Source organism: Polypterus senegalus, chromosome 3, assembly GCF_016835505.1.
Source record: "Polypterus senegalus isolate Bchr_013 chromosome 3, ASM1683550v1, whole genome shotgun sequence".
Taxonomy (NCBI): domain Eukaryota; kingdom Metazoa; phylum Chordata; class Cladistia; order Polypteriformes; family Polypteridae; genus Polypterus; species Polypterus senegalus.
Genome location: NC_053156.1, coordinates 40,987,196 through 41,001,354, shown reverse-complemented (window position 1 = coordinate 41,001,354; position 14,159 = coordinate 40,987,196). Strand labels below are relative to the sequence as shown.

The following is a 14,159-nucleotide window of genomic DNA, read 5'->3' as shown; positions in this document are numbered from 1 at the left end:
AGCAGCAGCATACTGATAAAAACAATATTAAAGAGTGATAAAAATGCAGGTAAAACAGATAATAACTTTGTATAATGTTAATGTTTACCCCCACCCCCGGGTGGTATTGAAGATGCGACTGTAAGTGCAACATTGCATCTCCAGCTTTCTCCTGTACTGCTCCTTCGCCGCCCTGAAATGGACTTGGAGTTCCTTCTGCACGCCCTTAAGCTCATGCTGATCACCGCCTTTAAAAGCCCTTTTCTTCTGGTTCAAAAAGCCCTTGATGTCACTTGTAATCCATGGCTTGTTGTTAGCATATCGGTGTACTGTTCGTACTGGAACTATAATGTCCATACAGAAGTTGATGTAGTCAGTAGTGCAGTCAGCAACCTCCTCAATGTTCTCACTATATGATCCCTGCAGGATATCCCAGTCCGTAGCTTCCAAAGCAGTCTCTCAGAGCCTGCTCTGCCTCAGGGGACCACTTCCTGAATGAGCGTGTGGTTGTAGGTAGCTCCCTCACTCTTGGTTTGTAGTGAGGCTGAAGCAGAACCACATTATGATCTGCTTTCCCAAGCAGAAGTCTCTGATTTAGTACTTCCTTTCCTTAGTAAACCTGGTGTGATTATATATGTTTTTAATTCTATTTACAAGAGTTTTTGCCAATACCTTAACATCATCGTTTAAAAGATATTTTATAACAGTTAATCTTCTTTTCTATTGATTGAAAATGTATATGGAAACCTTCAGTTCTCTTAGCTTTATAAATGATGTTGACAGCTATTGCAGATAGTCATATTTAAATATTTCAGCTGGATTTCATTTGGTAACTGACATTCAGATAGCACTTTAAATTTGAACTATCATATTTGCTTGAAAAAATTTTTTTTTAATGTATAACTTAATTAGGTAATTGTTTTATGTCAGATTGATTCTTGCTGATTTTTAATAATCTTTAAATTGATTACATTTTTCCTTAATAGTCTTGAACCTTATGGGAGTTTTAAAGTCAGTATATTTTATAATACTATCACCAATCCCCGTTTTTATTTTTCCGAATACACGCTTTTAAGATTTTTTTTTTCTTTGAATTGTTGCTATTTCATTAGTTTCACTTTTATTTCAGAACTTCTGTAAAAACAATATTTGGAATCTTTCGAGTCCCAACGTGCTGAATCTTTTTAATGAGGTCAGTGAGACATGTGTTTAATGACTTTGTAACATAACTCGGGATAGGTTTCTCTGTTTGGAATTTCAGCACAAACAAAATGACCTACATAAGCAGCAGTTAATAATTTTTTTTTGCAAAGTAACTAATAAATGCATGTGAGGTAAACTCCGTTTTTGAAATTCTCTTGACTTAAACTTCAAAGCCTTACAATATTTACATACTTCTGACAGATCACCTATGTCCATATATTCGATCTCTATTCGCCTTTTCATTGTTTCTCCGAGTAATAATTTCTCTTTCTTTGTGCTAATGCAATGTTTACTTTCTTTGTTTTGATACTGTTGTTTTTTTCTGCTTTCATATTCTGTATCTTGCTCTGCATGTGTTTCTCGCCTACTTTTTTTTTTTTTTTTTTTTTTTTTTTGAGTCTTTTGATTTCCACTGTTTTCATTATCTCTAACCTGCTCTGCATGTGTATAGCCCCAATGTCTGGATTGGACTTGCTTTTTTTTCAATTCCACTTGTTTCGGGCTGATAATTACTTTCGTTATTTTCTGAATTTGCACCTAGATTATTCATTTTCTTTTTTTGTCTCCCCAACACTTTTGAGTCTCTTTTCCCCGTGCTGCTTTTTTCTTCACTTAGTCGTCTATGTTTCATTTATAACGTATTGTCCTTATATGCTTTATATGCGCTGAGAGCCCTGGATCTTTGTGTGCTCAAAGCCAAAACACAATTGAGTGTGTTTCTACCCGTGCTCTTATTTAGTTGTAAGTAGACCATGTCTTGCAAAAATCTCATATTCTACGTCATCGCGAGACGGTCCTGAGTCAATCTCTTGCCACAAAGTCTCATGTTTAAGGTCCCTGTGAGACGCTCTGTGGCCAATGTCTTTAGTCTCGTGGGTCTTTCAAGTGTCTTCCGTGATCTTAACATGAAGATCACGTCTCGTCGCCCTAATGTTTCTCTCCAGGATTTTTTTTTATAATAGAGAGAAATGTATATTTTATTTGATACATTTTCAAACTTTTGATCTAATTTCATAGTGGCAAACTAGTCTCTCTTCAAAGTAAAATTTGGCTCTAACATGCTTGTAATTAAATTTTCAACTCTAAATTCTTTCACTTTTCTAATACATCACTGTAATAACCACACCCTGACTGCTGCATTATGTATTCTTTTTGTTCTCATTTTTTTTTTTTAGAAGCTTTATTAATTGCTTGTGTTCTTTAAAATCAGTTCTTTTCCTCACTCAGTAAATAACAATCCATCCTGAGACCTTAAATGATCTTTCCCATTGGTAGACCATATTCTTACTCCCTTGTAGCTGTATATGAGTGCATATCTAAATATTGGTACAGTGGCATGCAAACCTTTGGGCACCATTGCATAAAATTTCTGTTACTGTGAATAGTTAAATGAGCAGAAGTTGAACCTACCACCAAAAGGCATAAAGGTAAAGATGACACATTTCATTTCAGCATTTTATACAAGATTAGTATATTGTTTTTGTTTTATTTAACTGTACAGTGAAAAATCGAAAGGAACGCCATGTATATTAGATATTTGAGGTCCCGCTGTTCTACTTTGCAGTGACACCTGAACAAATTTGCCCTTCATCATTGGGTCAGCAGAGGAAAACTTTTATTGTGTCCTAGCCACAAAAGTCAGTGCTTGAAGTATGCAAATGAACATCTCAATGAGCCTGATGCATTTTGGAACCAAATTCTGTGGACTGATGAAGTCAAAATAGAACTTTTTACCCACAATGTGTAAAGATATGTTTGGAGAGAAAAGTGTGCACAATTCCAGAAAAAGAACACTTCTCGAACTATTAAGCATTGGAGTGGATCACTCATGCTTTGGGCTTGTGTTACAGCCAGTGGCATGGGGAACATGTCATTGACTGAGAGAAGAATGGATTTTAAATATATACCAACATATTCTGGAAGCAAACATCACTCCTTCTGTAAAAAAAGTTCAAGTTTAAAAGAGGATGGGTCCTACAATAAGATAATGATCTTAAACACACCTCAAAATCTTCAATGGAATACCTCAAGAGGTGCAAACTGAAAGTTTTGCCAAAACCCTCACAGTCCCCATCATTGAAAATCTGTGGATAAGTCTCAGAAGAGCAGTGCTTGCAAGACAGCCTAAGAATCTTGCAGAATTAGAATCCTTTTGTAAGGATGAATGAACAAAAATACCCCAAGTAATAACTGAAAGACTCTTAGCTGGCTACAGAAAGCATTTACAATACTTGCCAAAAGGGCTGTTACTAAGTACTGGCCATGTCGGGTGCCCAGACTTTTGCTTCAGACCCTTTTCATTATTTTGGTATTTTGTAACTTTGAATGGTGGAAATAAAAATGTAATCTTGCAGAAAATACTGAAAAGAAAGGGTGGTCTTTAACTACTTGCCTTTTGGTGATCAGTTCATTTTCTACTCACTTATTTGCTGTAACGGACATTTTAAGCAGGGATGCCTGAACTTTTGCATGCAACAGTATAATTTTATAACATTGGTGGCCAAATGGCAAAACTTACAGATATATTCAGCTTGCCTATTAAAACACAGTGTCTGGGGAAATTGTAGCATCAGAAGTCTTAGCTTATTACTAATAATTTAATATGTATGATTGCCTCCATATCACTAATGTTGTGTTTTTAACAACTTTCTCTTTTGTGCCTTGCTCTAACTGACTAATTCAATGCTAAGACTCATAAAGGGAACTGCTCTGTTGTATGACCAAGTTCCTTTGAAGCCTGCTTCAAACATGCAGGATAACACAACCACCAACACAAAAACACAATATTATTCAGTGGGACAATCCACCAACTCTTAAAAAAATGGACATTAGATTAGCTCACAATAGAAATGTTTTCTGATTAAAATTTATTGAATATAGTACCAAGCTTGGTGAGCTTTTCCACACTATAACGCCACTGCTGATGGTAATTTCATGGAGGACAACAAAAGCATTGATATTTCCTATAAAGCCTGCATTGTAAAGATACAATATATTTTCATGTTCCAACCTAACTGAATCTTAACAGTTTAAATACTGTTATATATATATATATATATATATATATATATATATATATATATATATATATATATATACTGCTCAAAAGAATTAAAGGAACACTTTTTAATCAGAGTATAGCATAAAGTCAATGAAACTTATGGGATATTAATCTGGTCAGTTAAGTAGCAGAGGGGTTGTTAATCAGTTTCAGCTGCTGTGGTGTTAATTAAATTAACAACAGATGCTAGAGGGGCAACAATGAGATGACCCCAAAACAGGAATGGTTTAACAGGTGGAGGCCACTGACATTTTTCCCTCCTCATCTTTTCTGACTGTTTCTTCATTAGTTTTGCATTTGGCTACAGTCAGTGTCACTACTGGTAGCATGAGGCGATACCTTGACCCTACAGAGGTTGCACAGGTAGTCCAACTTCTCCAGGATGGCACATCAATACCTGTCCATTCCCAGAAGGTTTGCTGTGTCTCCCTGCACAGTCTCAAGGGCATGGAGGAGATTCTAGGGGACAAGCAGTTACTCTAGGAGAGCTGGAGAGCGCCATAGAAGGTCCATAACCCATCAGCAGGACCAGTATCTGCTCCTTTGGGCAAGGAGGAACAGGATGAGCACTGCCAGAGCCCTACAAAATGACCTCCAGCAGGCCACTGGTGTGAATGTCTCTGACCAAACAACCAGAAAGACTTCATGAGGGTGACCCAAGGGCCCCATGTCCTCTAGTGGGCCCTGAGCTCACTGCCCAGCAGCATGCAGCTTGATTGGCATTCGCCATAGAATACCAGAATTGGCAGATGCACCACTGGTGCCCTGTGCTTTTTACAGATGAGAGCAGGTTCACCCTGAGCACGTGACAGAAGTGAAAGGGTCTGGAGAAGCCATGAAGAACATTATGCTGCCTGTAACATCATTCAGCATGAGCAGTTTGGTGGTGGGTTAATGATTGTCTGGGGAGGCATATCCATGGAGGGTCACACCGACCACTACAGGCTTGACAAAGGCACCTTGGCTGCCATTAGGTATCAGGATGAAATCCTTGGACCCATTGTCAGACCCTATGCTGGTACAGTGGCTCCTGGTACACGACAATTCCTGGCCTCATGTGGTGAGAGTATGCAGGCAGTTCCTGGAGGATGAAGGAATTGATACCATTGACTGGCCACCACACTTTCCTGACCTAAATCCAATAGAACACCTCTGGGACATTATGTTTTGGTCCATCCAATGCCACCAGGTTGCACCTCAGACTGTCCAGGAGCTCAGTGATGCCCTGGTCCAGATCTGGGAGGAGATCCCCCACAACACCATCTGTCATCTCATTAGAAGCATGCACCGATGATGTCAGGCATGTATACAAGAACACAGGGGCCATACAAAGTGCTGCGTACAATTTTGAGTTGCTGCAATAAAATTTTGGCAAAATGGACTAGCCTGCCACATAATTTTTCACTCTGATTTTTGGGCGCCTTTGAATTCAGGGCTCTGTAGGTTGATCATTTTCATTTCCATCAACGATGTGGCATCCTTTCGTTCCTAACACATTACCCAGTCTATATCAGTATAGATATCCAGGAGGATAAGCGTTCCTTGAATTTTTTTGAGCAGTATATATATATATATATATATATATATATATATATATATATATATATATATATATATATATACACACACACAATCAACATCCAGTGTATTTTTGCATAGCATTTGGCTGATAAGTTTTGTCTCTTATTCATTGGTAGTCATTCACATCTGTACATTATTTTTTTTCTTAGATGTTTTACCTATGCTAATGAAACTGTTGCATAGCTTAATCTACAATTATCATACACCATTCCAAAGACATTTCTCCTGTTGGTATACACTAAGTTCTGGTAATGTGCCTGCTCTCACTCCTTCAAGTTGTCTGTGTAAGTGTTGCATAGTGACAAAGTAGGAATACTTGTTACTGTATGCAAATACTTTTCGAGAATATTTCTGCTTTATTTGAGTAAACATGTCTTCTTTTACTACTTTTACACTACATTTTTTATATGCAAATGGGTGCTTTTTTCTGATTACTTTTGTTACACACATTATTTATCACAAAATGAAACCATAAAAGAAATATGCTATGCAAGTACATAGGATGTTTTACTTGTTTATCTAAAACACAGGCTTGGCAAGAGCAGATGGCTTTAATAAGAACCACTTAAGGAAAATACACATATACAGTGCATCCGGAAAGTATTCACAGTGCAACAATTTTTCCACATTTTGTTATGTTACAGCCTTATTCCAAAATGGATTAAATTCATTTTTTTCCTCAGAATTCTACATACAACACCCCATAATGACAATGTGAAAAAGGTGTACTTGAGGTTTTTGCAAATTTATTAAAAATAAAAAATCAGAGAAATCCCATGTACATAAGTATTCACAGCCTTTGCTCAATACTTTGTCGATGCAGCAATTACAACCTCAAGCCTTTTTGAATATGATGCCACAAGCTTGGCACACCTATCCTTGGCCAGTTTCGCCCATTCCTCTTTGCAGCACCTCTCAAGCTCCATCAGGTTGGATGGGAAGCGTCAGTGCACAGCCATTTTAAGATCTCTCCAGAGATGTTCAATCGGATTCAAGTCTGGGCTCTGGCTGGGCCACTCAAGGACATTCACAGAGTTGTCCTGAAGCCACTCCTTTGATATCTTGGCTGTGTGCTTAGGGTCGTTGTCCTGCTGAAAGATGAACCGTCACCCCAGTCCGAGGTTAAGAGCGCTTTGGAGCAGGTTTTCATCCAGGATGTCTCTGTACATTGCTGCAGTCATCTTTCCCATTATCCTGACTAGTCTCCCAGTTCCTGACACTGAAAAACATCCCCAAAGCATGATGTTGCCACCACCATGCTTCACTGTAGGGATGGTATTGGCCTGGTGATGAGCGCAGCCTGGCATTCACACCAAAGTGTTCAATCTTTGTCTCATCAGACCAGAGAATTTTGTTTCTCATGGTCTGAGAGTCCTTCAGGTGCCTTTTGGCAAACTACAGGCGGGCTGCCATGTGCCTTTTACTAAGAAGTGGCTTCCATCTGGCCAGTCTACCATACAGGCCTGATTGATGGATTGCTGCAGAGATGGTTGTCCTTCTGAAGGTTCTCCTCTCTCCACAGAGGACCTCTGGAGCTCTGACAGAGTGACCATCGGGTTCTTGGTCACCTTCCTGACTAAGGCCCTTCTCCCCCGATCGCTCAGTTTAGATGGCTGGCCAGCTCTAGGAAGAGTCCTGGTGGTTTCAAACTTCTTCTACTTACGGATGATGGAGGCCATTGTGGTCATTGGGACCTTCAAAGCAGCAGCAATTTTTGTGTAACCTTCCCCAGATTTGTGCATCGAGACAAGCCTGTCTTGGAGGTCTACAGACAATTATTGACTTCATGCTTGGTTTGTGCTCTGATATGAACTGTCAACTGTGGGACCTTATATAGACAGGTGTGTGCCTTTCCAAATCATGTCCAATCAACTGAATTTACCACAGGTGGACTCCAATTAAGCTGCAGAAACATCTCAAGGATGATCGGGGAAACAGGATGCACCTGAGCTCAATTTTGAGCTTCATGGCAAAGGCCGTGAATACTTATGTACATGTGATTTCTCAATTTTTTTTTTATCAATTTGCAAAAATTTCAAGTAAACTTTTTTCACGTTGTCATTATGGGGTGTTTTTTTGTAGAACTCTGAGGAAAAAAATGAATTTAATCCATTTTGGAATAAGGCTGTAACATAACAAAATGTGGAAAAAGTGATGCGCTGTGAATACTTTCTGGATGCACTGTATGAAGAATCTAGGACACTGATGCTAATAAACAGTTATCTACACCATCGTTTCAAGTACACTTTGCTGCCACCTGCATACCGGCGTATGGCTGGATGTTAAAAAAATACTTTAGTTCTCTCACATTTTTATGCAATTGTTTTGTTCAACCCCTAAATTAAAGCTGAAAGCCCGCACTTCAACTGCATCTGCGTTGTTTAATTTAAAATTCATTATGGTAATGTACAAAACCAAAATTAGAAAAAAGTTGTCTCTTTCCAAATATTTATGGACCTAACTGTATGACTATCACACAGAACATTCTAAAATAAAAGGTTTCTCATAAAATGCATTTCAGTGTGTATGGCTTTCTGTACTCCAGCCATGGATAAAGATAGATTTTGCTTCAGCAGTTAAATGGTTATACTGTACTTCCCAGTTAATGCTACCATTACAATGCACTTTACTATGTGAATAAGATTATATTCTGATAAGAAATTTAACCATTGAACAGGAGACCATTAAGAAGTCCCACACAGCAAACCAATGAATTGAACCTTGAAAAATATACTTTACTGATATTGCACAATAAGTGTTAACAGTAATGACAAACAAAGTAAAATGAAGGTGATATACAAGTACATTAAAGCAGAAGAACAAGGGAAAAATGAGTTAATCTCTTATTTTGAGAAAGTGACAGTGCAATTCTGTTGGAAAACAGAGACCAGGTTAAAGTGAAAGATGGTTTAATTTTGCAATTCAAAGTGAGTATGAGCAAGCGGACATAGCAATGAACTGGTAAAGCACCCCCCTGTTCTGTCCATCCCTGTGCCCATGAAATTGGACTACATAGCTTAGATAATGTTAATTTTTTTTCTTTTGCACATGGCACTTTGTTGTTGCTGAGGCATGACAAAGTGAGCAAAGCAAACCACGGGATGGATGTGAACATTACATCTGAATCATAATTGTACTTCATGGAGCCTTTTTCATTATGTTAGTTTGTACACATGGGGAATGCTAAATTCAGTTTAAATTGGTCTTTAATCATCCCTGTCAACTGGTAAAGACCATCTTAGTTTGTAGTATTGTTGTTTGTTTTATGACAGTCTTTGCAAATTGTTTAATATCATGCTGTTTCATAGCAGTATCTCATTGTGAAAACCAGAATTAATCAAAATGCTTAACTTAAATCTGGATTAAATCTTTATTAGAATCCCTGAAGCAGTGCTCATGTTAATGGTGTACCTGTTTTGGGAATTCAGAAGCAGTGCATTTTGTTACAGCTAATAAAAGGCATTGGTTCTAATTTTCCATACATGGTACCAAAAAAGCATGATAATTTATATACTGGTGCCTTTATATGTTATTGATATATCCAAAAGAAAAATAATGCAATACTATACTATATCAGTACCTCCACCAACACCTCATTTATGTAATATATTGACCATTCTGTGCACCTTACATAGTATTAAATAAAACCTGTTTTTCCTGCCAGTTCAGTTTCTCTATAATCCATAACCTCTTTGGGTATTGTTTTTTCAGAGTGATGAGATTGACTTTGAGGAAGAGTCTGATTTAGACAACTCCAGTGTCCATAGCTCATCTGTCCGTTCTGACACTTCGGGCAGAGTGAAAAAAGGAAAGAGAGGTCGACCTGCCAAGAAGAAAAAGAAAAGTAGGCTTGACGTTCGTCTTCAGACAGGTGTTTATCATTACTTTTTCTTTGTTTTTTATGTTAATGAAACTGAACATAGGTCCTCCTTTTGTCATTTGTTTAGGCCTGAGTATTTTTAGATCGACCACTTAGTTTAAAGCATTCAATTTTAAAATGATGTCAGTGTTTTGCATACTAATTTGATTATAGAGCATGCTGAGATTTTTAGGTCATTTATGCAAGTAAAAATAGCCTTGAGAATATGGAGCTGGGCTACAATGCTAGGTTATTGCCTGTGGAGTTGCTGACTTCCGTTCAATTAACAATCAAAGTCTAAATTTGTAGATATGACAGTTAAAGTTGGAGAAGATTTCTTGAGTTCAAAGACAAAGAAAATCCCATCCCTTCATTTGTGAATATACTGTAGATGGCTCCTTTAGAGTTGTATTAATTAGTATTCCTCTTTGTCTTCTTTGTACCCCATTTCCTCTACTATGTATTAAATCCTTTCATCATGTTCATCATGATAAATAAGAGAACTTTGGTGGTACTTGGCTATTCATCATTAAAGTTAGGTATTGTAGTTTTTTTGTGATCAATTATTTATTGAGAGTAAGAAATGATAAATAGCAGTGTAAAAACAGGAAAATGTATACAGTATATAAAATCACAGTTGAGTTAAATAAAACGAAATTACAATCTATGTTTGAAAAACATAAACTTCAGATTGTTAGACGTTAGAGAGGTCATAAACACCAGCCCCCCAATCCCCTCCAAGACTTCATGTCCACAATCCCAAAATGCCCACTCACCTGTGACAGCAAACTACCAATCGTGGCATGCACATCATAATAGAAACAAGAAACTTAGATATAGCACAGCTGGTTTTTAATTTCTCTTAGTGAAAGCCTCTCAATTTCTAATGCTATTTTCTGATGCCCCAGTAATTGTCAAAGATGAGCCTTTTAAAAGCATCAAATTATAAAAAGAAAACTTCCAGTGACTAAAGAAATACACTAGTAGAAATTTAAAAGCAGTAGAAACAATGGAAATAACATGCTTATGTAGCTGAGTTATCAATAAAAGATAAATGGATAAATCTGGTAAGATCCATTATTGTGGTGATACAGGTATTTGAATATCCAGAATGAATGTAAGGGCCCTTGCAACAAGAGTCCACAAATCATTCCCAAAAGTCATGCACAAAGGTGCCAGGCACATTATACAGGCAGAAATTACAGTGTGAGGAAATCAACCTACCCCATAAACACTCACATTTTGTGATATACAGGTGCCAGTCATAAAATTAGAATATCATGACAAAGTTGATTTATTTCGGTAATTCCATTCAAAAAGTGAAACTTGTATATTGGATTCATTAATTACACACAGACTGATGTATTTCAAATGTTTATTTCTTTTAATTTTGATGATTATAACTGACAACTAATGAAAGTCCCAAATTCAGTATCTTGGAAAATTAGAATATTGTGAAAAGGTTCAATATTGAAGACACCTGGTGCCACACTCTAAAGAGCTAATTAACTCAAAACACCTGCAAAAGCCTTTAAATGGTCTCTCAGTCGAGTTCTGTAGGCAACACAGTCATCGGGAAGACTGCTGACTTGGCAGTTGTCCAAAAGACAACCATTGACACCTTGCACAAGGAGGGCAAGACACAAAAGGTCATTGCTAAAGAGGATGGCTGTTAACAGAGCTCTGTGTCCAAGCACATTAATAGAGAGGTGAAGGAAGGACAAGATGTCATAGAAAAAAGTGTACAAACAATAGGGATAACTGCACCCTGGAGAGGATTGTGAAACAAAACCCATTCAAAACTGTGGGGGAGATTCACAAAGAGTGGACTGCAGCTGGAGTCAGTGCTTCAAGAACCACCACGCACAGACGTATGCAAGACATGGGTTTCAGCTGTCACATTCCTTGTGTCAAGCCACTCTTGAACAAGAGACAGCGTCAGAAACATCTCGCCTAGGCTAAAGACAAAACTACTGCTGAGTGGTCCAAAGTTATGTTCTCTGATGAAAGAAAATTTTGCATTTCCTTTGGAAATCAAGGTCCCAGAGTTTGGAGGAAGAGAGGAGAGGCACAGAATCCACGTTGCTTGAGGTCCAGTGTAAAGTTTCCACAGTCAGTGATGGTTTGGGGTGCCATGTCATCTGCTGGTGTTGGTCCATTGTGTTTTCTGAGGTCCAAGGTCAACGCAGCCGTCTACCAGGAAGTTTTAGAGCACTTCATGCTTCCTGCTGCTGATGAACTTTATGGAGATGCAGATTTCATTTTCCAACAGGACCTGGCACCTGCACAAAGTGCCAAAACTACCAGTACCTGGTTTAAGGACCATGGTATCCCTGTTCTTGATTGGCCAGCAAACTCGCCTGAGCTTATTGTGTAGAGGAAGATGCAATACGCCAGACCCATCAATTCAGAAGAGCTGAAGGCCACTATCAGAGCAACATGGACTCTCATAACACCTGAGCAGTGCCACAGACTGATCAATTCCATTCCACGCCGCATTGCTGCAGTAATCCAGGCCAAAGGAGCTCCAACTAAATATTGAGTGCTGTACATGCTCATACTTTTCATGTTCATACCTTTCAGCTGGCCAACATTTCTAAAAAATCCTTTTTGCGTTGGTCTTAATTGATATTCTAATTTTCCGAGATACTGAATTTGGGACTTTCATTAGTTGTCAGTTATAATCATCAAAATTAAAAGAAATGAACATTTGAAATATATCAGTCTGTGTGTAATGAATGAATCTAATATACAAGTTTCACTTTTTGAATGGAATTACTGAAATAAATCAACTTTGTCATGATATTCTAATTTTATGACCGGCACCTGTATGCAAGATGAATGTATCTAAATTGCACATACTGATAATCCAGATTTCTAGAGGAGGTCTTTATGCTGTCAAAAATGGTATCCCAGCAAATTTCTGCAGCAGACAACAAATCCTATTGTCAGACTTTTTGAATAGCTAATGGATTAGCTGTAGCACTGCACAGCATTACATAAAATTCAGAGACAAGTCTGGAGTCAGAGCTAAGTGCAAAGGCAAATCTAATTAGTGGGTGTATAGGTCGGGGAGCAGATAGAACAATGTCCTTTGGTTTAATAGCCGGGAGACAGAAGATAAAGGAAAATCTTGGAATTTGGACTCTTTGCATAATAACTGAAAGGGTTTAAGGCCACTGGAATCAAAAATCTATATATATAATTCACTAAGGCAAGACAACCATGGAAAGCACGCCGGAAGGGGCGTGGATTCACTAAGCCGCCGACAAGTGAGACACCTATGGCGCACGCAGGAAGGAGCCACGCCCACCAACTCCAAGACCATTGGCTACGACGACAACTCAGAGCCACGCCCACCAACTCGGACGTGATGACTCAGAAAAACCGGAGTCATTTATATTCGTCTGTCGTAGAGGTCTCATGCAGCTCTGACCCACGTTGACTGTAATAGAGGCATGTTTCTCGCAGAGGTGAATCGCCATATGCGGCGTGTAAAACTGTTTGCGAGGGGTATCCCATGGGATCCTTGAAACATTCCTTTACAACTGAGGTTAAAACACAATGAAGTGTGCAGTCTTTAAAAAACGAGTTTTCGGTTACGACGCACGACCGCGTGGACTATAGCAAACTGTTTTACACGATACATACAGCAATTCGCATCCGCGACAAACATGCGCTTCTTAGATACTCCGGCACGCTTGTACACACCCTCCCACCGTGGTCGGGTGTCTTGGTGGATTATATATAGAAAGGTAGCCAAAACGGCACAGAGCAAAGAAAAGTCTACGTGAGTCACAGGTGCATCTGGACTGTACAAAGACGACAACGACTCGAGTGACGAGTTGGAGGGTGGGCACATGAGCAGGCAGTGTATACTGAACGAGAAATCAGCAGACTAGCATGATGGAGGGAGCGGAGTGGATGTCCTTCTCCTCTCCTCCCGTTCCACCCTGAGCGCTGCACGGACGATTGTGTGTTGGTTCGTTCCGTGAATTGGTTAAAACCCAATGAAGGAAGCAGTCTTTAAAAACCAATAAGCCCTGTGCCTCTGTTTCATTACCGTCTCACCTGCTTCACCAATGCAGGCCTCGCAACAGGTGATCAGGCGGCATCATTCCCATGACCCGCCGGGCAGCCAACCGGGTAACCAAAGTCTTTGGGTTCAGGGGGGAGTATGGTTACAAAGCTGAAACTTAAAGGAATTGATGGAAGGGCACCACCAGGTGTGGAGCCCTTTCGCTTCATTTGACTCAACACAGGAAACCTCACCCGACACGGACAGGATTGACAGATTGATAGCTCTTTCTCGATTCTGTGGGTGGTGGTGCATGGCAGTTCTTAGTTGGTGGAGCGATTTGGCTGGTTATTTCTGAAAACTAACGAGACTCCGCCTGCTAAATAGTTACACGACCCAACAGCGTCGGCGCCCAAATTTTAGAGGGACAAGTGGCTTTCAGCCACGTGAGATTGAAC

At 39.1% G+C, this 14,159-nt stretch overlaps 1 protein-coding gene across 7 annotated transcripts in view; it reads left to right on the top strand.

Moving 5' to 3' along the window:
• The window catches only part of chd3 (chromodomain helicase DNA binding protein 3), a 171,698-nt gene that overhangs the window by 41,065 nt on the left and 116,474 nt on the right, over positions 1-14,159 (top strand). For 6 of the 7 annotated variants that reach the window (XR_005632883.1, XM_039747026.1, XM_039747025.1 and 3 more), the window contains exons 7-8: positions 1,109-1,171; positions 9,536-9,695. Coding sequence is in view for 6 of the 7 variants with exons in the window: in XM_039747026.1 (XP_039602960.1) it covers positions 1,109-1,171; positions 9,536-9,695 (223 nt within the window). In the remaining variant the exon portion in view is untranslated. The remainder of the gene's footprint in view (positions 1-1,108; positions 1,172-9,535; positions 9,696-14,159) is intronic. The other variant, XM_039747024.1, reaches the window with a different exon arrangement.